Source organism: Oncorhynchus kisutch, unplaced genomic scaffold, assembly GCF_002021735.2.
Source record: "Oncorhynchus kisutch isolate 150728-3 unplaced genomic scaffold, Okis_V2 Okis09a-Okis19a_hom, whole genome shotgun sequence".
NCBI classification, from domain to species: Eukaryota; Metazoa; Chordata; class Actinopteri; order Salmoniformes; family Salmonidae; genus Oncorhynchus; species Oncorhynchus kisutch.
Window position 1 is genome coordinate 6,343,352 of NW_022261985.1, and position 25,000 is coordinate 6,368,351.

A 25,000-nucleotide genomic window follows, 5' to 3' on the forward strand; every position below is an offset into this window, starting at 1 on the left:
TCTTCCTGTTCTCCTCTTCTCTTCCTCTCCTCTTCTCCTCCTCTCTTCCTGTTCTCCTTTTCTCTTCCTGTTCTCTTCTCCTGTTCTCTTCTCCTCTCATTTCTTTAATCATTCCTTTCTTACTGTATCTCCATAATTTTTTACTCTCTCTATTTCTTGTCATCTTTTTCTCTCTGGCTTGTCTCTCTCTCTCTCTCTCTCTCTCTGTTCCTCTCTCTGACTCTCTCTATCTCTGTTCCTCTCTCTGACTCTCTCTTTCTCTGTTCCTCTCTCTGACTCTCTCTTTCTCTCTCTGTTCCTCTCTCTGACTCTCTCTTTCTCTGTTCCTCTCTCTGACTCTCTCTCTCTCTCTCTCTGTTCCTCTCTCTGACTCTCTCTCTCTGTTCCTCTCTCTGACTCTCTCTCTCTCTCTCTGTTCCTCTCTCTGACTCTCTCTTTCTCTGTTCCTCTCTCTGACTCTCTCTCTCTCTCTGTTCCTCTCTCTGACTCTCTCTATCTCTGTTCCTCTCTCTGACTCTCTCTTTCTCTGTTCCTCTCTCTGACTCTCTCTCTCTCTCTGTTCCTCTCTCTGACTCTCTCTCTGTTCCTCTCTCTGACTCTCTCTTTCTCTGACTCTCTCTGACTCTCTCTCTCTCTCTCTGTTCCTCTCTCTGACTCTCTCTTTCTCTGTTCCTCTCTCTGACTCTCTCTCTCTCTCTGTTCCTCTCTCTGACTCTCTCTTTCTCTGTTCCTCTCTCTGACTCTCTCTCTCTCTCTGTTCCTCTCTCTGACTCTCTCTCTGTTCCTCTCTCTGACTCTCTCTTTCTCTGACTCTCTCTCACTTTCTCCCTATTTCCCCCCCTCTCTCCCTCTCTCTGTACCTCTCTCTGACTCTCCCTCTCTCTGTTCCTCTCTCTGACTCTTTCTCTGACTCTCTCTCACTTTCTCCCTCTCCCCCCCCTCACTCTCTCTCTCTGTTCCTCTCTCTGACTCTCTCTCTCTCTATGTTCCTCTCTCTGACTCTCTCTCTCTCTGTTCCTCTCTCTGACTCTCTCTCTCTCTCTCTCTGTTCCTCTCTCTGACTCTCTCTGTTCCTCTCTCTGACTCTCTCTATCTCTGTTCCTCTCTCTGACTCTCTCTCTCTGTTCCTCTCTCTGACTCTCTCTCTCTCTCTGTTCCTCTCTCTGACTCTCTTTCTCTGTTCCTCTCTCTGACTCTCTCTCTCTCTCTGTTCCTCTCTCTGACTCTCTCTATCTCTGTTCCTCTCTCTGACTCTCTCTTTCTCTGTTCCTCTCTCTGACTCTCTCTCTCTCTGTTCCTCTCTCTGACTCTCTCTCTCTCTCTGTTCCTCTCTCTGACTCTCTCTTTCTCTGACTCTCTCTCACTTTCTCCCTATTTCCCCCCCTCTCTCCCTCTCTCTGTACCTCTCTCTGACTCTCCCTCTCTCTGTTCCTCTCTCTGACTCTTTCTCTGACTCTCTCTCACTTTCTCCCTCTCCCCCCTCACTCTCTCTCTCTGTTCCTCTCTCTGACACTCTTTCTCTGACTCTCTCTCACTTTCTCCCTCTTCCCCCCCCCTCTCTCTCCCTCTCTTTGTTCCTCTCTCTGTTCCTCTCTCTGACTCTTTCTCTGACTCTCTCTCACTTTCTCCCTCTTTCCTCCCTCTCTCTGTTCCTCTCTCTGACTCTCTCTCTGTTCCTCTCTCTGACTCTCTCAATTCAATTTCAATTCAATTCAAGGGCTTTATTGGCATGGGAAACGTGTTAACATTGCCAAAGCAAGTGAGGTAGACAACATACAAAGTGAATATATAAAGTGAAAAACAACAAAAATTAACAGTAAACATTACACATACAGAAGTTTCAAAACAGTAAAGACATTACAAATGTCATATTATATATATATACAGTGTTCTAACAATGTACAAATGGCTAAAGGACACAAGATAAAATAAATAAGCATAAATATGGGTTGTATTTACAATGGTGTTTGTTCTTTACTGGTTGCCCTTTTCTCGTGGGCAACAGGTCACAAATCTTGCTGCTGTGATGGCACACTGTGGAATTTCACCCAGTAGATATGGGAGTTTTTCAAAATTGGATTTGTTTTCGAATTCTTTGTGGATCTGTGTAATCTGAGGGAAATATGTCTCTCTAATATGGTCATACATTGGGCAGGAGGTTAGGAAGTGCAGCTCAGTTTCCGCCTCATTTTGTGGGCAGTGAGCACATAGCCTGTCTTCTCTTGAGAGCCGTGTCTGCCTACGGCGGCCTTTCTCAATAGCAAGGCTATGCTCACTGAGTCTGTACATAGTCAAGGCTTTCCTTAATTTCCTTAATTTTGGGTCAGTCACAGTGGTCAGGTATTCTGCCGCTGTGTACTCTCTCTCTCCCCCCCCCCTCTCTCTCCTTCCCTCTCTCTCTCCCCCCTCTCTCTCCTTCCCTCTCTCTCTCTTCCCCCCCTCTCTCTCCTTCCCTCTCTTTTCCTCCCTAAAGCAGTCTCATCTCTTGTCAGACCATCCCTCCAATCCTGTAAGTGCACTGTAGTGTGAAATGCCTCTGCAGCAGTGTGACCAGCAAAGCATTTACTGTGTGTGTGTGTGTGTATGCATTCGTCAGTGATTGATTGTGGGTGTGTGTATGTTTGTTCCCGATCATATCCATTGATCTAGCTAGCTTGACTTCTATCCCCAGTGCTCTAGCTGCAGTGCCAATCCTAATGCATGATGGGTATGCCTGATTCTCCCTCGCTGGTTTAGATGTAGGTCACGGGCTTGACAACGGCCCTTGACAACGCGGCCTGTGTGTGGGACTGTACCTGAGTTGTTCTGTGTTAAACAACACAAGTCAGCTGTATCCAGGGCTTGTATAGTGGTCAGTACTGTACTGTGTCCCTTCCCCTCAGATGACATTGAGGGCACTACAGCTGCACCAGTGTTTGATCACTTACCAAGAAGTCTCTAGAAACACAACTCATTTATCTCTCCTTCACGCCTTCTTACCTCTCTGTCTTGTCATCCTCCTCTATCTCTCTCTCTCTCTCTCTCTCTCTCTCTCTGTCTCTCTCTGTCTCTGTCTCTCTCTGTCTCTCTCTCTCTCTCTCTGTCTCTCTCTGTCTCTCTCTGTCTCTCTCTCCGTCTCTCTCTCCGTCTCTCTCTCTGTCTCTCTCTCTGTCTCTCTCTCTCTCCGTCTCTCTCTCTCTCTGACTCTCTCTGTCTCTCTCTGTCTCTCTCTCTGTCTCTCTCTCCGTCTCTCTCTCTGTCTCTCTCTCTCCGTCTCTCTCTCTGTGTCTCTCTCTGCCAAGAGCAATGAAAGCGCTGGCTGGCTGGTAGAGTGTGTGTGTCTGTGTGTTCACACAGGCCTGCGTATAGAGCCAGGGTGTTTGTGACAGGTTGCTGACAGCCTTACAGACGTTTTCACAGATTGGACGAGACATTGCCGCCGCGACCTGACAGTGTGTGTGTGTGTCTGGAATGAGTGTGTCTGGTGTGTGTGACCGGACAGGCGTGTGAGGAGGTGTCAGGAAGCACTCTGGGAATTCTCTGGATGGGAAAGGGAACGTCAGCAGCGTTTATTTTATATTCCTGTTCTGTTTTAGCTTGTGTGTGTGTGTGTGTGTGTGTGTGTGTTTGGGGTTACTGTGTGTGTGTGTGTGTGTGTGTGTATGTTGCTGGAGCGGCACAGCACAGAGCTCGGCCTGTGGGAGAGAGGAGACAGGGTCAGACACACACACACACACACACTCGTTCCACTCCTCGCCCCCGCAGCAGACAGCGACACACTTGCCAATGAGACACTCAGGTCAGCACATCGATGCTCTCACACACCAATACATGGTATCAAACACACACACTTTGTGACACACACACACACACACACACACACACACACACACACACACACACACACACACACACACACACACACATTCACACACACACACACACACACCCACACTCAGGCATTGTTTTCCATCATCAGTATCGTTTGACACCCAAACATTCTGTACATGGTCCTCTCTGGCCCTCCAACACTAACATGGACCAGCGGGCCCAAAGCAATATCTACAGCTGAGAACAACACTCTCTCTCTCTCTCTCTCTCTCTCTCTCTCTCTCTCTCTCTCTCTCTCTCTCTCTCTCTCTCTCTCTCTCTCTCTCTCTCTCTCTCTCTCTCTCTCTCTCTCACTCACTCACTCACTCACTCACTCACTCACTCACTCACTCACTCACTCACTCACTCACTCACTCACTCACTCACTCACTCACTCACTCACTCACTCACTCACTCACTCACTCACTCACTCACTCACTCACTCACTCACTCACTCACTCACCACCACACACACGAGCAACTACAGGGCTGAGAGACGTCCACAGCTGTGGTTCCTCCACACTATAAAGACCGTTGTGAGATCCTGCGTTCTGTTTCCTCTCCCATGGAGGAGTTGTGACTGTCCCTCCCTGACACGGTGTCCCGGTTTACAGTCCCCACTGGGACTAATAGTGTCCCCATTCGGAAACACCCTAGTCATTATCTCATCCCCTCCAGTGTCTGTATGGACCTGGTAGATACCACTATAGTCATCCATCTCACCTCATCCCCTCCAGTGTCTGTATAGACCTGGTATATACCACTATAGTCATCCATCTCACCTCATCCCCTCCAGTATCTGTATGGACCTGGTAGATACCACTATAGTCATCCATCTCACCTCATCCCCTCTAGTGTCTGTATGGACCTGGTAGATACCACTATAGTCATCCATCTCACCTCATCCCCTCCAGTGTCTGTATAGACCTGGTAGATACCACTATAGTCACCCATCTCACCTCATCCCCTCCAGTGTCTGTATGGACCTGGTAGATACCACTATAGTCATCCATCTCACCTCATCCCCTCCAGTGTCTGTATGGACCTGGTAGATACCACTATAGTCATCCATCTCACCTCATCCCCTCCAGTGTCTGTATGGACCTGGTAGATACCACTATAGTCACCCATCTCACATCATCCCCTCCAGTGTCTGTATGGACCTGGTAGATACCACTATAGTCATCCATCTCACCTCATCCCCTCCAGTGTCTGTATAGACCTGGTAGATACCACTATAGTCATCCATCTCACCTCATCCCCTCCAGTGCCTGTATAGACCTGGTAGATACCACTATAGTCATCCATCTCACCTCATCCCCTCCAGTGTCTGTATGGACCTGGTAGATACCACTATAGTCATCCATCTCACCTCATCCCCTCCCGTGTCTGTATGGACCTGGTAGATACCACTATAGTCATCCATCTCACCTCATCCCCTCCAGTGCCTGTATAGACCTGGTAGATACCACTATAGTCATCCATCTCACCTCATCCCCTCCAGTGTCTGTATGGACCTGGTAGATACCACTATAGTCATCCATCTCACCTCATCCCCTCCCGTGTCTGTATGGACCTGGTAGATACCACTATAGTCATCCATCTCACCTCATCCCCTCCAGTGTCTGTATAGACCTGGTAGATACCACTATAGTCATCCATCTCACCTCATCCCCTCCAGTGTCTGTATAGACCTGGTAGATACCACTATAGTCATCCATCTCACCTCATCCCCTCCAGTGTCTGTATGGACCTGGTAGATACCACTATAGTCATCCATCTCACCTCATCCCCTCCAGTGTCTGTATAGACCTGGTAGATACCACTATAGTCACCCATCTCACCTCATCCCCTCCAGTGTCTGTATAGACCTGGTAGATACCACTATAGTCATCCATCTCACCTCATCCCCTCCAGTGTCTGTATGGACCTGGTAGATACCACTATAGTCATCCATCTCACCTCATCCCCTCCAGTGTCTGTATAGACCTGGTAGATACCACTATAGTCACCCATCTCACCTCATCCCCTCCAGTGTCTGTATGGACCTGGTAGATACCACTATAGTCATCCATCTCACCTCATCCCCTCCAGTATCTGTATGGACCTGGTAGATACCACTATAGTCACCCATCTCACCTCATCCCCTCCAGTGTCTGTATGGACCTGGTAGATCCCACTATAGTCATCCATCTCACCTCATCCCCTCCAGTGTCTGTATGGACCTGGTAGATACCACTATAGTCACCCATCTCACCTCATCCCTCCAGTGTCTGTATAGACCTGGTAGATACCACTATAGTCATCCATCTCACCTCATCCCCTCCAGTGTCTGTATGGACCTGGTAGATACCACTATAGTCATCCATCTCACCTCATCCCATCCAGTGTCTGTATAGACCTGGTAGATACCACTATAGTCATCCATCTCACCTCATCCCCTCCAGTGTCTGTATGGACCTGGTAGATACCACTATAGTCATCCATCTCACCTCATCCCCTCCAGTGTCTGTATGGACCTGGTAGATACCACTATAGTCATCCATCTCACCTCATCCCCTCCAGTGTCTGTATAGACCTGGTAGATACCACTATAGTCATCCATCTCACCTCATCCCCTCCAGTGTCTGTATAGACCTGGTAGATACCACTATAGTCATCCATCTCACCTCATCCCCTCCAGTGTCTGTATGGACCTGGTAGATACCACTATAGTCATCCATCTCACCTCATCCCCTCCAGTGTCTGTATGGACCTGGTAGATACCACTATAGTCACCCATCTCACCTCATCCCCTCCAGTGTCTGTATAGACCTGGTAGATACCACTATAGTCATCCATCTCACCTCATCCCCTCCAGTGTCTGTATGGACCTGGTAGATACCACTATAGTCATACATCTCACCTCATCCCTCCAGTGTCTGTATAGACCTGGTAGATACCACTATAGTCACCCATCTCACCTCATCCCCTCCAGTGTCTGTATGGACCTGGTAGATACCACTATAGTCATCCATCTCACCTCATCCCCTCCAGTGTCTGTATGGACCTGGTAGATACCACTATAGTCATCCATCTCACCTCATCCCCTCCAGTGTCTGTATGGACCTGGTAGATACCACTATAGTCACCCATCTCACATCATCCCCTCCAGTGTCTGTATGGACCTGGTAGATACCACTATAGTCATCCATCTCACCTCATCCCCTCCAGTGTCTGTATAGACCTGGTAGATACCACTATAGTCATCCATCTCACCTCATCCCCTCCAGTGCCTGTATAGACCTGGTAGATACCACTATAGTCATCCATCTCACCTCATCCCCTCCAGTGTCTGTATGGACCTGGTAGATACCACTATAGTCATCCATCTCACCTCATCCCCTCCCGTGTCTGTATGGACCTGGTAGATACCACTATAGTCATCCATCTCACCTCATCCCCTCCAGTGCCTGTATAGACCTGGTAGATACCACTATAGTCATCCATCTCACCTCATCCCCTCCAGTGTCTGTATGGACCTGGTAGATACCACTATAGTCATCCATCTCACCTCATCCCCTCCCGTGTCTGTATGGACCTGGTAGATACCACTATAGTCATCCATCTCACCTCATCCCCTCCAGTGTCTGTATAGACCTGGTAGATACCACTATAGTCATCCATCTCACCTCATCCCCTCCAGTGTCTGTATAGACCTGGTAGATACCACTATAGTCATCCATCTCACCTCATCCCCTCCAGTGTCTGTATGGACCTGGTAGATACCACTATAGTCATCCATCTCACCTCATCCCCTCCAGTGTCTGTATAGACCTGGTAGATACCACTATAGTCACCCATCTCACCTCATCCCCTCCAGTGTCTGTATAGACCTGGTAGATACCACTATAGTCATCCATCTCACCTCATCCCCTCCAGTGTCTGTATGGACCTGGTAGATACCACTATAGTCATCCATCTCACCTCATCCCCTCCAGTGTCTGTATAGACCTGGTAGATACCACTATAGTCACCCATCTCACCTCATCCCCTCCAGTGTCTGTATGGACCTGGTAGATACCACTATAGTCATCCATCTCACCTCATCCCCTCCAGTATCTGTATGGACCTGGTAGATACCACTATAGTCATCCATCTCACCTCATCCCCTCCAGTGTCTGTATGGACCTGGTAGATACCACTATAGTCACCCATCTCACCTCATCCCCTCCAGTGTCTGTATGGACCTGGTAGATCCCACTATAGTCATCCATCTCACCTCATCCCCTCCAGTGTCTGTATGGACCTGGTAGATACCACTATAGTCACCCATCTCACCTCATCCCCTCCAGTGTCTGTATAGACCTGGTAGATACCACTATAGTCATCCATCTCACCTCATCCCCTCCAGTGTCTGTATGGACCTGGTAGATACCACTATAGTCATCCATCTCACCTCATCCCCTCCAGTGTCTGTATGGACCTGGTAGATACCACTATAGTCATCCATCTCACCTCATCCCCTCCAGTGTCTGTATGGACCTGGTAGATACCACTATAGTCATCCATCTCACCTCATCCCCTCCAGTGTCTGTATGGACCTGGTAGATACCACTATAGTCATCCATCTCACCTCATCCCCTCCAGTGTCTGTATAGACCTGGTAGATACCACTATAGTCATCCATCTCACCTCATCCCCTCCAGTGTCTGTATAGACCTGGTAGATACCACTATAGTCATCCATCTCACCTCATCCCCTCCAGTGTCTGTATGGACCTGGTAGATACCACTATAGTCATCCATCTCACCTCATCCCCTCCAGTGTCTGTATAGACCTGGTAGATACCACTATAGTCACCCATCTCACCTCATCCCCTCCAGTGTCTGTATGGACCTGGTAGATACCACTATAGTCATCCATCTCACCTCATCCCCTCCAGTGTCTGTATGGACCTGGTAGATACCACTATAGTCATCCATCTCACCTCATCCCCTCCAGTGTCTGTATGGACCTGGTAGATACTACTATAGTCATCCATCACACCTCATCCCCTCCAGTGTCTGTATGGACCTGGTAGATACCACTATAGTCATCCATCTCACCTCATCCCCTCCAGTGTCTGTATAGACCTGGTAGATACCACTATAGTCATCCATCTCACCTCATCCCTCCAGTGTCTGTATAGACCTGGTAGATACCACTATAGTCATCCATCTCACCTCATCCCCTCCAGTGTCTGTATGGACCTGGTAGATACCACTATAGTCATCCATCTCACCTCATCCCCTCCAGTGTCTGTATGGACCTGGTAGATACCACTATAGTCATCCATCTCACCTCATCCCCTCCAGTGTCTGTATAGACCTGGTAGATACCACTATATTCATCCATCTCACCTCATCCCCTCCAGTGTCTGTATAGACCTGGTAGATACCACTATAGTCATCCATCTCACCTCATCCCCTCCAGTGTCTGTATGGACCTGGTAGATACCACTATAGTCATCCATCTCACCTCATCCCCTCCAGTGTCTGTATGGACCTGGTAGATACCACTATAGTCATCCATCTCACCTCATCCCCTCCAGTGTCTGTATAGACCTGGTAGATACCACTATATTCATCCATCTCACCTCATCCCCTCCAGTGTCTGTATAGACCTGGTAGATACCACTATAGTCATCCATCTCACCTCATCCCCTCCAGTGTCTGTATGGACCTGGTAGACCTGGTAGATACCACTATAGTCATCCATCTCACCTCATCCCCTCCAGTGTCTGTATGGACCTGGTAGATACCACTATAGTCATCCATCTCACCTCATCCCCTCCAGTGTCTGTATAGACCTGGTAGATACCACTATAGTCATCCATCTCACCTCATCCTCTCCAGTGTCTGTATAGACCTGGTAGATACCACTATAGTCATCCATCTCACCTCATCCTCTCCAGTGTCTGTATGGACCTGGTAGATACCACTATAGTCATCCATCTCACCTCATCCTCTCCAGTGTCTGTATGGACCGGTTAGATACCACTATAGTCATCCATCTCACCTCATCCCCTCCAGTGCCTGTATGGACCTGGTAGATACCACAATAGTCATCCATCTCACCTCATCCCCTCCAGTGTCTGTATGGACCTGGTAGATACCACTATAGTCATCCATCTCACCTCATCCCCTCCAGTGTCTGTATCGACCTGGTAGATACCACTATAGTCATCCATCTCACCTCATCCCCTCCAGTGTCTGTATGGACCTGGTAGATACCACTATAGTCATCCATCTCACCTCATCCCCTCCAGTGTCTGTATGGACCTGGTAGATACCACTATAGTCATCCATCTCACCTCATCCCCTCCAGTGTCTGTATAGACCTGGTAGATACCACTATAGTCATCCATCTCACCTCATCCCCTCCAGTGTCTGTATAGACCTGGTAGATACCACTATAGTCATCCATCTCACCTCATCCCCTCCAGTGTCTGTATGGACCTGGTAGATACCACTATAGTCATCCATCTCACCTCATCCCCTCCAGTGTCTGTATAGACCTGGTAGATACCACTATAGTCACCCATCTCACCTCATCCCCTCCAGTGTCTGTATAGACCTGGTAGATATCACTATAGTCATCCATCTCACCTCATCCCCTCCAGTGTCTGTATGGACCTGGTAGATACCACTATAGTCATCCATCTCACCTCATCCCCTCCAGTGTCTGTATGGACCTGGTAGATACTACTATAGTCATCCATCACACCTCATCCCCTCCAGTGTCTGTATGGACCTGGTAGATACCACTATAGTCATCCATCTCACCTCATCCCCTCCAGTGTCTGTATAGACCTGGTAGATACCACTATAGTCATCCATCTCACCTCATCCCCTCCAGTGTCTGTATAGACCTGGTAGATACCACTATAGTCATCCATCTCACCTCATCCCCTCCAGTGTCTGTATGGACCTGGTAGATACCACTATAGTCATCCATCTCACCTCATCCCCTCCAGTGTCTGTATGGACCTGGTAGATACCACTATAGTCATCCATCTCACCTCATCCCCTCCAGTGTCTGTATAGACCTGGTAGATACCACTATATTCATCCATCTCACCTCATCCCCTCCAGTGTCTGTATAGACCTGGTAGATACCACTATAGTCATCCATCTCACCTCATCCCCTCCAGTGTCTGTATGGACCTGGTAGATACCACTATAGTCATCCATCTCACCTCATCCCCTCCAGTGTCTGTATGGACCTGGTAGATACCACTATAGTCATCCATCTCACCTCATCCCCTCCAGTGTCTGTATAGACCTGGTAGATACCACTATATTCATCCATCTCACCTCATCCCCTCCAGTGTCTGTATAGACCTGGTAGATACCACTATAGTCATCCATCTCACCTCATCCCCTCCAGTGTCTGTATGGACCTGGTAGACCTGGTAGATACCACTATAGTCATCCATCTCACCTCATCCCCTCCAGTGTCTGTATGGACCTGGTAGATACCACTATAGTCATCCATCTCACCTCATCCCCTCCAGTGTCTGTATAGACCTGGTAGATACCACTATAGTCATCCATCTCACCTCATCCTCTCCAGTGTCTGTATAGACCTGGTAGATACCACTATAGTCATCCATCTCACCTCATCCTCTCCAGTGTCTGTATGGACCTGGTAGATACCACTATAGTCATCCATCTCACCTCATCCTCTCCAGTGTCTGTATGGACCTGGTAGATACCACTATAGTCATCCATCTCACCTCATCCCCTCCAGTGCCTGTATGGACCTGGTAGATACCACTATAGTCATCCATCTCACCTCATCCCCTCCAGTGTCTGTATGGACCTGGTAGATACCACTATAGTCATCCATCTCACCTCATCCACTCCAGTGTCTGTATGGACCTGGTAGATACCACTATCGTCATCCATCTCACCTCATCCCCTCCAGTGTCTGTATGGACCTGGTAGATACCACTATAGTCATCCATCTCACCTCATCCCCTCCAGTGTCTGTATGGACCTGGTAGATACCACTATAGTCATCCATCTCACCTCATCCCCTCCAGTGTCTGTATAGACCTGGTAGATACCACTATAGTCACACACACACACACACACACACACACACACACACTAGCTCGTCTCTCAGTCCTCCCCCTTCGGGCAACATGGTGCTGGCGGTTTCCGTGGAAACCTGTCCAGCCCTGTCATTGGTTCAGCCCCAACCCTAGACATCTAAATATCATATTAAAGGTTTTAAATGTTATATCTAACAACATCCCAACAACATTCAGAGACTGGTCTGGTTGTATGGATAACATTCAGAGACTGGTCTGGTTGTATGGATAACATTCAGAGACTGGTCTGGTTGTATGGATAACATTCAGAGACTGGTCTGGTTGTATAGATAACATTCAGAGACTGGTCTGGTTGTATAGATAACATTCAGAGACTGGTCTGGTTGTATAGATAACATTCAGAGACTGGTCTGGTTGTATGGATAACATTCAGAGACTGGTCTGGTTGTATGGATAACATTCAGAGACTGGTCTGGTTGTATGGATAACATTCAGAGACTGGTCTGAGTAGAAAGGCCAGACCAGAGACTTTAGAGACCAAGAGGAAGATAGTTTGGCCTGACTGTGTCGAGGCCAGATAGAGGAAACATGCTGTAGTCTGTCTGACTGACCTGACTGATCTATCTGACTGACCTGACTGATCTATCTAACTGACCTGACTGATCTATCTGACTGACCTGACTGATCTATCTGACTGACCTGACTGATCTATCTGACTGATCTATCTGACTGACCTATCTGACTGACCTGACTGATCTATCTGACTGACCTGACTGATCTATCTGACTGATCTGACTGACCTGACTGACCTGACTGATCTATCTGACTGATCTACCTGACTGACCTGACTCATCTACCAGACTGATCTATCTGATTGACCTGGCTGACCTGACGGATCTACCTGACTGACATAGCTGACTGACCTGACTGATCTATCTGACTGATCTATATGATTGACCTAGCTGATCTATCTGACTGACCCGACTGACCTGACTGACTTGACTGATCTACCTGACTGACCTGGCTGATATATTTGACTGATCTGGCTGACCTGACTTATCTATCTGACTGACCTGACTGATCTATCTGACTGATCTATATGATTGACCTAGCTGATCTATCTGACTGACCCGACTGACCTGACTGACCACCCGACTGATCTGACTGACCTCACGGATCTACCTGACTGACCTGACTGATCTACCTGACTGATCTGACTGACCTGACTGATCTACCTGACTGACCTGACAGATCTACCTCACTGACCTGACTGATCTACCTGACTGACTTGACTGATCTACCTGACTGACCTGGCTGACCTGACTGATCTATCTGACTGATCTACCTGACTGACTTGACTGATCTACCTGATTGACCTGGCTGACCTGACTGATCTATCTGACTGATCTATATGATTGACCTGGCTGACCTGACTGATCTACCTGACTGACCTGACTGATCTACCCGACTGACCTGACTGATCTACCTGACTGACCTGACTGATCTATCTGACTGACATGACTGATCTATCTGACTGACCTGACTGATCTTTCTGACTGACCTGGCTGAAATATCTGACTGACCTGACTGATCTACCTGACTGACCTGACTGATTGACCTGACTGACCTGGCTGATCTACCTGACTGACCTGGCTGATCTACCTGACTGACCTGACTGATCTACCTGACTGACCTGACTGATCTACCTGACTGATCTACCTGTCTGACCTGACTGATCTACCTGACTGACCTGACTGATCTACCCGACTGACCTGACTGATCTACCTGACTGACCTGTCTGATCTATATGATTTATCTGACTTACCTGTCTGACTGACCTGACTGATCTACCTGACTGACCTGACTGATCTGTCTGACTGACCTGACTGATCTACCAGACTGACCTGACTGATCTACCTGACTGATCTACGAGACTGACTTGACTGATCTGTCTGACTGAACTCACTGATCTGTCTGACTGACCTGGCTGAAATATCTGACTGACCTGACTGATCTGTCTGACTGACCTGACTGATCTACCAGACTGACCTGACGGATCTGTGGTGTAGCTGTATTCCCAGCTCCATATCTAAGAGGCTGTCTCTCTCTCTCTCTTCTCTCTCTCTCTCTCTCTCTCTCTCTCTCTCTCTCTCTCTCTCTCTTCTCTCACCCCTCCATATCTAAGAGGCTGTCTCTCTCTCTCTCTTCTCTCACCCCTCCATATCTAAGAGGCTGTCTCTCTCTCTCTCCTCTCTTCTCTCACCCCTCCATATCTAAGAGGCTGTCTCTCTCTCTCTCTTCTCTCACCCCTCCATATCTAAGAGGCTGTCTCTCTCTCTCTCTCTCTCTCTTCTCTCACCCCTCCATATCTAAGAGGCTGTCTGTCTCTCTCTCTCTCTTCTCTCACCCCTCCATATCTAAGAGGCTGTCTCTCTCTCTCTCTCTCTCTCTTCTCTCACCCCACGATATCTAAGAGGCTGTCTCTCTCTCTCTCTCTCTCTTCTCTCACCCCTCCATATCTAAGAGGCTGTCTCTCTCTCTCTCTCTCTCTCTCTTCTCTCACCCCTCCATATCTAAGAGGCCTCTCTCTCTCTCTCTCTCTCTTCTCTCACCCCTCCATATCTAAGAGGCTCTCTCTCTCTCTCTCTCTCTCTCTCTCTCTCTCTCTCTCTCTTCTCTCACCCTCCATGCCCTTGTCTGCTGTAGTCATAGCAACACTACCACTTTTATTCTAGACATTACTGTGGACTGATTCACCCTGTCCTCCAGACTGACTCCGTTCACTGTGAGGGGAAATTGACTTAATGATTTCACATTAGACTGACCAGTTAGGTTTAAACTAAAGCCTGTAGTGTCTAAACTTAGTTCCCTGCTCAGGGCCAGTAGACATTAATGGGACTTGAATAAATGGGATGGAGTATGTGGAGACACGCTTAGACAGGCAGATTTATGTGGAGTACATACAGACACACACACACACACACACACACACACACACACACACAGACACACACATTAGAGACCGTAGTCATTTCCCCCAGTCCTTTTCTCTTCAGTGTGTGTCCCAGCCCTGGTCTGATGTCACAGGGTTAGCTGAGGTTGTGGCAGCATGTGGAACACACTCAACAGTGCTGGGACTGTCACTACGTCCTCCATGACACGTCCCTGTCCCCTAGCCAGCCTCTTGGTCTGGGACTGGACACCACAGACAGCTAACCCTGAGGGCCCAAGACATGGGACATTAACCAGCCCAAGTCAGCTTAGCCAGCCTCTTCTCTGCCCCCTAGACAGCCCCCTAAACCAGCCCCATACACCCAGCCTCTTCTCTGCCCCCTAACCAGCCCCCTACACCCAGCTTCTTCTCTGCCCCCTACCCAGCCCCATACCTCTTCTCTGCCCCCTAGACAGCCCCCTAACAAGCCCCCTACACCCAGCTTCTTCTCTGCCCCCTAACCAGCCCCATACCTCTTCTCTGCCCCCTAGAGAGCCCCCTAACCAGCCCCATACACCCAGCCTCTTCTCTGCCCCCTAGACAGCCCCCTAACCGGCCCCATACACCCAGCCTCTTCTCTGCCCCCTAGACAGCCCCCTAACCAGCCTCTTCTCTGCCCCCTAGACAGCCCCCTAACCAGCGCCATACACCCAGCCTCTTCTCTGCCCCCTAGACAGCCCCCTAACCGGCCCCATACACCCAGCCTCTTCTCTGCCCCCTAGACAGCCCCCTAACCAGCCTCTTCTCTGACCCTAGACAGCCCCCTAACCAGCGCCATACACCCAGCCTCTTCCTCTCCTACTGGGCCTTGACGTCACAGACAGCTAACCCCCTCTATTCCCCCTCTATTCCCCCTCTATACCCCCTCTGTTGGAGGCGTGGCCCTCCCTGTCCTCAGGTCAGTGTTGGAGGTGTGGCCCTCCCTGTCCTCAGGTCAGTGTTGGAGGCGTGGCCCTCCCTGTCCTCAGGTCAGTGTTGGAGGCGTGGCCCTCCCTGTCCTCAGGTCAGTGTTGGAGGTGTGGCCCTCCCTGTCCTCAGGTCAGTGTTGGAGGCGTGGCCCTCCCTGTCCTCAGGTCAGTGTTGGAGACGTGGCCCTCCCTGTCCTCAGGTCAGTGTTGGAAGCGTGGCCCTCCCTGTCCTCAGGTCAGTGTTGGAGGCGTGGCCCTCCCTGTCCTCAGGTCAGTGTTGGAGGCGTGGCCCTCCCTGTCCTCGGGTCAGTGTTGGAGGCGTGGCCCTCCCTGTCCTCAGGTCAGTGTTGGAGGCGTGGCCCTCCCTGTCCTCAGGTCAGTGTTGGAGTTGTGGCCCTCCCTGTCCTCAAGTCAGTGTTGGAGACGTGGCCCTCCCTGTCCTCAGGTCAGTGTTGGAGGCGTGGCCCTCCCTGTCCTCAGGTCAGTGTTGGAGGCCTTAGAGCTGCTTCCAACTAACACAGAGGAGGGAGGTAGGGCAGGTCTGAGAACAGCTGTATAGGGCTCTGGCCTCAGGGCCAGAGGGAGGCAGGACAGAGTTGAGGACAGCTGTATAGGGCTCAGGCCTCAGGGCCAGAGGGAGGCAGAACAGAGTTGAGAACAGCTGTATTGGGCTCTGGCCTCAGGGCCAGAGGGAGGCAGGACAGAGTTGAGAACAGCTGTATTGGGCTCTGGCCTCAGGGCAAAATCCAAACTCGCGTGATGTCGCACTATCAGTGACCATGCACTCTTATCGTGACCTCTAACCACTGACCTCAGACCCCTGCCCTCTGTCCAGGCCCAGAATGCCATGCTGGAGGCCCAGGTCAACACGGAGCTTTCACAACGCATTGTTACTCTGGAACAGGAAGTGACTCGGCACAGAGAGGATTCTGGGAAGGCCCAGGTGGAGGTGGACCGATTGCTGGAGATCCTCAGAGAGATGGAGAACGAGAAGAACGACAAGGACAAGAAAATCAATGAACTGGAGAAGTAAGAGTGTGTGTTCTCTACAATAATATATAACCTCTGTCTGTCTGTCTGTCTGTCTGTCTGTCTGTCTGTCTGTCTGTCTGTCTGTCTGTCTGTCTGTCTGTCTGTCTGTCTGTCTGTCTGTCTGTCTGTCTGTCTGTCTGTCTGTCTGTCTGTCTGTCTGTCTGTCTGTCTGTCTGTCTGCCTGTCTGTCTGTCTGCCTGTCTGCCTGTCTGCCTGTCTGCCTGTCTGCCTGTCTCTCTGCCCCTCTGCCCTCCCTCCCCCCCCCCCCCCCCCTCCCTCCCTGTGTTCCAGTATGTATGTTCATCTGTTGTGTTCTTTGTAAACTCTTACGGTTCCTCCATCTCAGTCCTTCACCCCTGTCTGTTTTAACTACTGGCAGTACTGTAGACGTGTGTCCTCATGCTATAGTGCTCTTTGTGTGTGTGTGTGTGTGTGTGTGTGTGTGTACGTACGTCTGTACGTGTCTGTGTACCATTATGTCTGTATCCGCCTGGCTCTCAGACAGCCGGCCCTGCCGGCCCCCTCTCGCTCCCACCTGTGGCGTTCCCATGAGCCTCAGCAGGTGTCGACCTCTGTGACCTCTGGCTCTCAGCCAATTGGAGGGCTAGTTTGGGACTACCTGGGCTAGTGAGTAGTGATGTCATAGTCACAATCACTCCAGCGTTATAAATCACCTAAACACTCCCCTATACTCCATTATAAATCACCTAAACACTCCCCTATACTCCATTATAAATCACCTAAACACTCCCCTATACTCCATTATAAATCACCTAAACACTCCCCTATACTCCATTATAAACCACCTAAACACTCCCCTATACTCCATTATAAATCACCTAAACACTCCCCTATACTCCATTATAAACCACCTAAACACTCCCCTATACTCCATTATAAATCACCTAAACACTCCCCTATACTCCATTATAAACCACCTAAACACTCCCCTATACTCCATTATAAATCACCTAAACACTCCCCTATACTCCATTATAAATCACCTAAACACTCCCCTATACTCCATTATAAACCACCTAAACACTCCCCTATACTCCATTATAAACCACCTAAACACTCCCCTATACTCCATTATAAACCACCTAAACACTCCCCTATACTCCATTATAAATCACCTAAACACTCCCCTTATTCTCCATTATAAACTGGGTAGTTCGAGCCCTGCATGCTGATTGGCTGACAGCCGTGGTATATCAGACCGTATACCACGGGTATGACAACATTTTTATTTGTACTGTTCTAATTACGTTGGTAACCAGTTTATAATATCAATAAGGCACCTCGGGGGGTTGTGGTACATGGCCAATATACCACAGCTAAGGGCTCCGTGTTGTGTCGTGACTAAGAACAGCCATTAGCCGTGGTATATTGGCCATATAGCACACCTCCTCGTGCCTCATTGCTTAATTCTAGCACCATGCACAGTACCTCACCTCACGGTTTACTCCTAAGGGTTTACTCTAAGGGTTTACTCCTAAGGGTTTACTCCTAAGGGTTTACTCTTGGCCCCTGAAGCCAGATTAGCCAACCCCTGTCACGAACCGGCTCAACGCCCGTAACAAAGGGAGACAACGTGGAGATAAGGAGTAACAAAATATATATTTATTAACTAAAGCAACTAAGGAAAATATACAATGGTGTGTGTAATCAGTAATCAGTAGTGTAAGTGAGTGTTTTACATGCGTGAATGTGATAATGCAGGGTGTTGAAAGGTGCCAAAGCAAACAAACAAACAAACATGCCACCAAGAACCACAACACAATCTACAAAGGTGTCTGCATGGAGAGAGTCTCCTCCATGAATGGGGAAGTGGTGTATTTATCCTGGGAGACACCGGGCCCAGGTGTTTCCCATAAAGCTGACGACCCTCCCAACTCCGCCCACCAGCATCCTAATAAGGAAATAACAGAGAGAGAATACAGCAGACAGAGTGGGAGGGTCGTCACACCCCTCACACGTTCACTACACCTCCTACTCTCCTCCATTGTTTTAGTGCCTTGATGATGCTTTTCCCCTGGTGGTATAGTGAGTTACAGCTTATGGTAATGGAGGCTGTTGTGTACGGTGGCCTGTAGGGATCATGTTGTCTGTGGAGTGTAGATGTGGAACCCCTGGTACTCTGATCAATGTGTATCAGCACCTCTTTATTCAACACAGCTCTTACACAGCCTCCACCCCACTTAGCATGCAGGAGAGGCTGACTATTCAACACAGCCTCCACCCCACCTAAGATGCAGGAGAGGCTGACTATTCAACACAGCCTCCACCCCACCTAGCATGCAGGAGAGGCTGACTATTCAACACAGCCTCCACCCCACTTAGCATGCAGGAGAGGCTGACTATTCAACACAGCCTCCACCCCACTTAGCATGCAGGAGAGGCTGACTATTCAACACAGCCTCCACCCCACTTAGCATGCAGGAGAGGCTGACTATTCAACACAGCCTCCACCCCACTTAGCATTCAGGAGAGGCTGACTATTCAACACAGCCTCCACCCCACTTAGCATGCTGGAGAGGCTGACTATTCAACACAGCCTCCACCCCACTTAGCATGCTGGAGAGGCTGACTATTCAACACAGCCTCCACCCCACTTAGCATGCAGGAGAGGCTGACTATTCAACACAGCCTCCACCCCACCTAGCATGCAGGAGTTTGTGTCTGTATATACAACTGTCTGAGTGTGTATGTCTTTGAGTATGTGCGTGTGTGTGTCTATGCGTGTGTGTCTCTGTGTGTGTCTCTCTCTGTGTGTGTGTGCGTCTGTCTCTATAACTGTCTGTGTGTGTGTGTCTGTGCGTGTGTGTCTCTGTGTGTGTCTGTGTGTGTGTGTTTGTCTCTATAACTGTCTCACACAAACTGCGTGTGTGTGTGTGTCTGTGTCTGTGTGTGTCTGTCTCTATAACTGTGTGTGTGTGTGTGTGTCTGTGTGTGTGTCTGTGTGTCTGTGTGTGTGTGTATATACAGCTGTCTGAGTGTGTTTTAGTCCACGTGGACTAATTGGTGATAATTAATTGTAGGCTACTTTAGGATTTCTTCCATCTCTGTCTCTGTATAAATACATCAAATAATGAATAATGCAGCACTTCAAAACAGCCTTGATGCTGTGTGTGTGTGTGTGTGTGTGTGTGTGTGTGTGTGTGTGTGTGTGTGTGTGTGTGTGTGTGTGTGTGTGTGTGTGTGTGTGTGTGCGTGTGTGTGCGTGTGCGCGTGCGTGCGTGCGTGTGTGTCATTAGGGGGTGTGAACTGACGTCTGGAACTACATCTGAACGAGCCGAGGTTTTCCTCTGGGCCATTAATGCAGACACTTTGCCTGCCTCCCAAATGGCACCCTATTCCCTACTTAGTGCACTACTTTCAACCAGAATCCTACATAGTGCACTACTTTCAACAAGAGCCCTACATAGTGCACTACTTTCAACCAGAACCCTACATAGTGCACTACTTTCAACCAGAACCCTACGTAGTGCACTACTTTCAACCAGAATCCTACGTAGTGCACTACTTTCAACAAGAATCCTATGTAGTTCACTATTTTCAACCAGAATCCTACCTAGTGCACTACTTTCAACCAGAACCCTACATAGTGCACTACTTTCAACCAGAACCCTACATAGTGCACTACTTTCAACCAGAACTCTACGTAATGCACTACTTTCAACCAGAACTCTACATAGTGCACTACTTTCAACCAGAATCCTGCCTAGTGCACTACTTTCAACCAGAACCCTACATAGTGCACTACTTTCAACCAGAACCCTACGTAGTGCTCTACTTTCAACCAGAACCCTACGTAGTGCACTACTTTCAACCAGAACCCTACATAGTGCACTACTTTCAACCAGAACCCTACATAGTGCACTACTTTCAACCAGAACTCTACATAGTGCACTACTTTCAACCAGAACTCTACATAGTGCACTACTTTCAACCAGAACCCTACATAGTGCACTACTTTCAACCAGAACTCTACATAGTGCACTACTTTCAACCAGAACCCTACATAGTGCACTACTTTCAACCAGAATCCTGCCTAGTGCACTACTTTCAACCAGAACCCTACATAGTGCACTACTTTCAACCAGAACTCTACATAGTGCACTACTTTCAACCAGAATCCTGCCTAGTGCACTACTTTCAACCAGAACCCTACATAGTGCACTACTTTCAACCAGAACCCTACACAGTGCACTACTTTCAATCAGAATCCATAGCACTATATAGGGACAAAGGTGTCACTTGAGATGCATGACTGACCCCAGATCACTGTAGCCTTACTGGGTCCTGCTTTCACACCAGACAGACAGACACCCTGCCTCCCTCTCTACAATGAACAGCTAAATCACATGACAAGTTGTGTTTAGTCAGTGGAACATGTAGGATGTGGATCCAGGTGTGTTAGGGGGAGGAGGGGGTGTGTGAGGGGGGGTGGGGGTGGATGGGGTGTGTGAGGGGGGGGATTGAACAGCATGAGTTGGTCTCTGGCTGTGCTGCTCTCCCTCTCTCATTAAAAACATTAGGAGGCATCCACTCTCTCTCTCGCTCTCTTTCTCTCTCTCTGTCTCTCTCTCAGCTGTGTGTGTGTGCCTGCATGTTTTCCGGAAGCTTCCACTGGAGAGGATAGTGGGGGGTGAGGGCGCTCTCTCACCCCTTTGACCCCGGGCAGAAACCAGTGGGCACGTCAGCCAGGCCCCCTGCAGTATGTCTCTGTCAGAACCATGCTCACAACTGACGGCTGCTTGGCACAATCACAACATCACGCAAGCACACACACACACACACACATTCTGCTCCCTGTCTGTTACCTCCTTCACCAGCCTGTCTGTTACCTCCTTCACCAGCCTGTCTGTTACCTCCTCCACCAGCCTGTCTGTTACCTCCTCCACCAGCCTGTCTGTTACCTCCTTCACCAGCCTGTCTGTTACCTCCTTCACCAGCCTGTCTGTTACCTCCTTCACCAGCCTGTCTGTTACCTCCTTCACCAGCCTGTCTGTTACCTCCTCCACCAGCCTGTCTGTTACCTCCTTCACCAGCCTGTCTGTTACCTCCTTCACCAGTCTGTCTGTTACCTCCTTCACCAGCCTGTCTGTTACCTCCTTTACCAACCTGTCTGTTACCTCCTTCACCAGCCTGTCTGTTACCTCCTTCACCAGCCTGTCTGTTACCTCCTTCACCAGCCTGTCTGTCTGTTACCTCCTTCACCAGCCTGTCTGTCTGTTACCTCCTTCACCAGCCTGTCGTTACCTCCTTCACCAGCCTGTCTGTTACCTCCTTCACCAGCCTGTTTGTTACCTCCTTCACCAGGCTGTCTGTTACCTCCTTCACCAGGCTGTCTGTCTGTTACCTCCTTCACCAGGCTGTCTGTTACCTCCTTCACCAGCCTGTCTGTTACCTCCTTCACCAGCCTGTCTGTTACCTCCTTCACCAGCCTGTCTGTTACCTTCTTCACCAGGCTGTCTGTTACCTCCTTCACCAGCCTGTCTGTTACCTTCTTCACCAGGCTGTCTGTTACCTCCTTCACCAGGCTGTCTGTCTGTTACCTCCTTCACCAGGCTGTCTGTTACCTCCTTCACCAGGCTGTCTGTTACCTCCTTCACCAGCCTGTCTGTTACCTCCTTCACCAGCCTGTCTGTTACCTCCTTCACCAGCCTGTCTGTTACCTCCTTCACCAGCCTGTCTGTTACCTCCTTCACCAGCCTGTCTGTTACCTCCTTCACCAGCCTGTCTGTTACCTCCTTCACCAGCCTGTCTGTTACCTCCTTCACCAGCCTGTCTGTTACCTCCTTCACCAGCCTGTCTGTTACCTCCTTCACCAGCCTGTCTGTTACCTCCTTCACCAGCCTGTCTGTTACCTCCTCCACCAGCCTGTCTGTTACCTCCTTCACCAGCCTGTCTGTTACCTCCTCCACCAGCCTGTCTGTTACCTCCTTCACCAGCCTGTCTGTTACCTCCTCCACCAGCCTGTCTGTTACCTCCTCCACCAGCCTGTCTGTTACCTCCTTCACCAGCCTGTCTATTACCTCCTCCACCAGCCTGTCTGTTACCTCCTTCACCAGCCTGTCTGTTACCTCCTTCACCAGCCTGTCTGTTACCTCCTTCACCAGCCTGTCTGTTATCTCCTTCACCAGCCTGTCTGTTCTATTCCAGTTCTATTCCATTTGTTGTATATTTCTAGACACCTGTCAGTTTGGGCCAGAAGGAAGCCATCATCATGAATGTTCTCCCACCTCTCTACATCAGGTCCAGAAGGACATCTGACAGCCATTGACAGAGACAGGGACACCCTGAATCCCTGTCTCTACATCAGGTCCAGAAGGACATCTGACAGCCATTGACAGAGACAGGGACACCCTGAATCTCTTCCCTCCTGAGTAATCTGAGGAGGAGCAGTAGTGGCAGCAGGGGAGGCAGCATATGGAAAGAGTTGAGGTTTAGTGTTTTGTTGTGTGTTGAGGAGTGAAGATCGTTTTGTGTGTGTGTGTGTGTGTGATCATGTTTTGATGCTTGATCAGACATTAGTTTCAGACCTCTTACTGACAGGAAACGTAAGCCTTGTCTGGCTGAAGATCAGTGGATCATTAGAGGGACAGAGACATTAGAGGGACAGAGACATTAGAGGGACAGAGACATTAGAGGGACAGAGACATTCGAGGGACAGAGACATTCGAGGGACAGAGACATTCGAGGGACAGAGACATTAGGGGGACAGAGACATTAGGGGGACAGAGACATTAGGGGGACAGAGACATTCGGGGGACAGAGACATTCGGGGGACAGAGACATTCGGGGGACAGAGACATTAGAGGGACAGAGACATTAGAGGGACAGAGACATTAGAGGGACAGAGACATTAGAGGGACAGAGACATTAGAGGGACAGAGACATTCGAGGGACAGAGACATTCGAGGGACAGAGACATTCGAGGGACAGAGACATTCGAGGGACAGAGAGGAACGATGGTGTGTGTGTGTATCTGTTCTGAGAAACTGTCCCTCTCTCCCTCCCTCCCTTCTAAGGGCAGAAAGGTTGTTTGGGGCGACGCGTCGTTGTTTATTTCATGATGTGGTGGTAGTTGGGGTGGATTGAGGAACTCCACGCAAAGACAAATGGAGCTAAATAAATCAGCCATCAGAGTGGTTTTGCCAAAGACACAGATATGGCTCTGAGAATGGATGGAGAGAAGGAATGAAAGAATGAAAGAGAAAGAAAGGGAGAGCGAGAGAGAGAGAGAAATGGAGAAGGAGACTAAATGCGATGCATGGCGTCCGTTCAAAGCTAGAGTATGAAGCATTGCGTGTTTGTCACAAAAACAGGAGGAATTGTGGGTTATTTTTAAAAAGCTGCTCACATCTGGCTCACATGGCTCAGAGGAGAACCCCGAGGCAACATGAATTCTAACCAGACAGGTGAAATCAATCCATGTGGAACCTCACTGCTGCCCCCGTTAGGTGAAACTAAGTGTCGGTCTGCTGTTCAATGCTGTCTGTCTGTCTGGCTTTCTGTCTGTCTGTCTGAATCTGTCTGTCTGTCTGTCTGTCTGTCTTTCTGTCTGTCTGAATCTGTCTGTCTGTCTATCTGGCTTTCTGTCTGTCTTTCTGCCTGTCTTCCTGTGTCTGAATCGTTCTGTCTGTCTGTCTGAATCGTTCTGTCTGTCTGTCTGTCTGTCTGTCTGAATCATTCTGTCTGTCTGTCTGTCTGTCTTAATCTTTCTGTCTCATCCTTTTCACTTCCTCTCTCTCTCTTCTTCTCTCTTTCCTATCTAGTCTTTGTGCTCTAAATGCCGATGTCCCGTCTGTAGCACGTCACAGTAGAACTCCAAGTAGAAACTCTTTTAGAATGTTTGTTCCTGCTTACTAACCAACGCTCTCTGTTCTGTGTTCTCTCTCCTCGTCTCCCTCCTTCTCTCTCTCTCCTGTTCTCTCCTCTCTCTCTCCTCGCCTCCCTCCTTCTCTCTCTCCTCGTCTCCCTCCTTCTCTCTCTCTCCTGTTCTCTCCTCTCTCTCTCCTCGCCTCCCTCCTTCTCTCTCTCCTCGTCTCCCTCCTTCTCTCTCTCTCTCCTGTTCTCTCCTCTCTCTCTCCTCGCCTCCTTCCTTCTCTCTCTCCTCGCCTCCCTCCTTCT

General features: G+C 49.3%; 1 protein-coding gene across 6 annotated transcripts in view; it reads left to right on the top strand.

Annotated features, from left to right (window-relative positions):
• Nucleotides 1–25,000, top strand: part of LOC116360602 (ELKS/Rab6-interacting/CAST family member 1-like) — a 475,628-nt gene that overhangs the window by 150,762 nt on the left and 299,866 nt on the right. For all 6 annotated transcript variants that reach the window (XM_031815520.1, XM_031815522.1, XM_031815523.1 and 3 more), the window contains one exon: nucleotides 16,665–16,858. In XM_031815520.1, coding sequence (XP_031671380.1) covers nucleotides 16,665–16,858 — 194 coding nt within the window. The remainder of the gene's footprint in view (nucleotides 1–16,664; nucleotides 16,859–25,000) is intronic.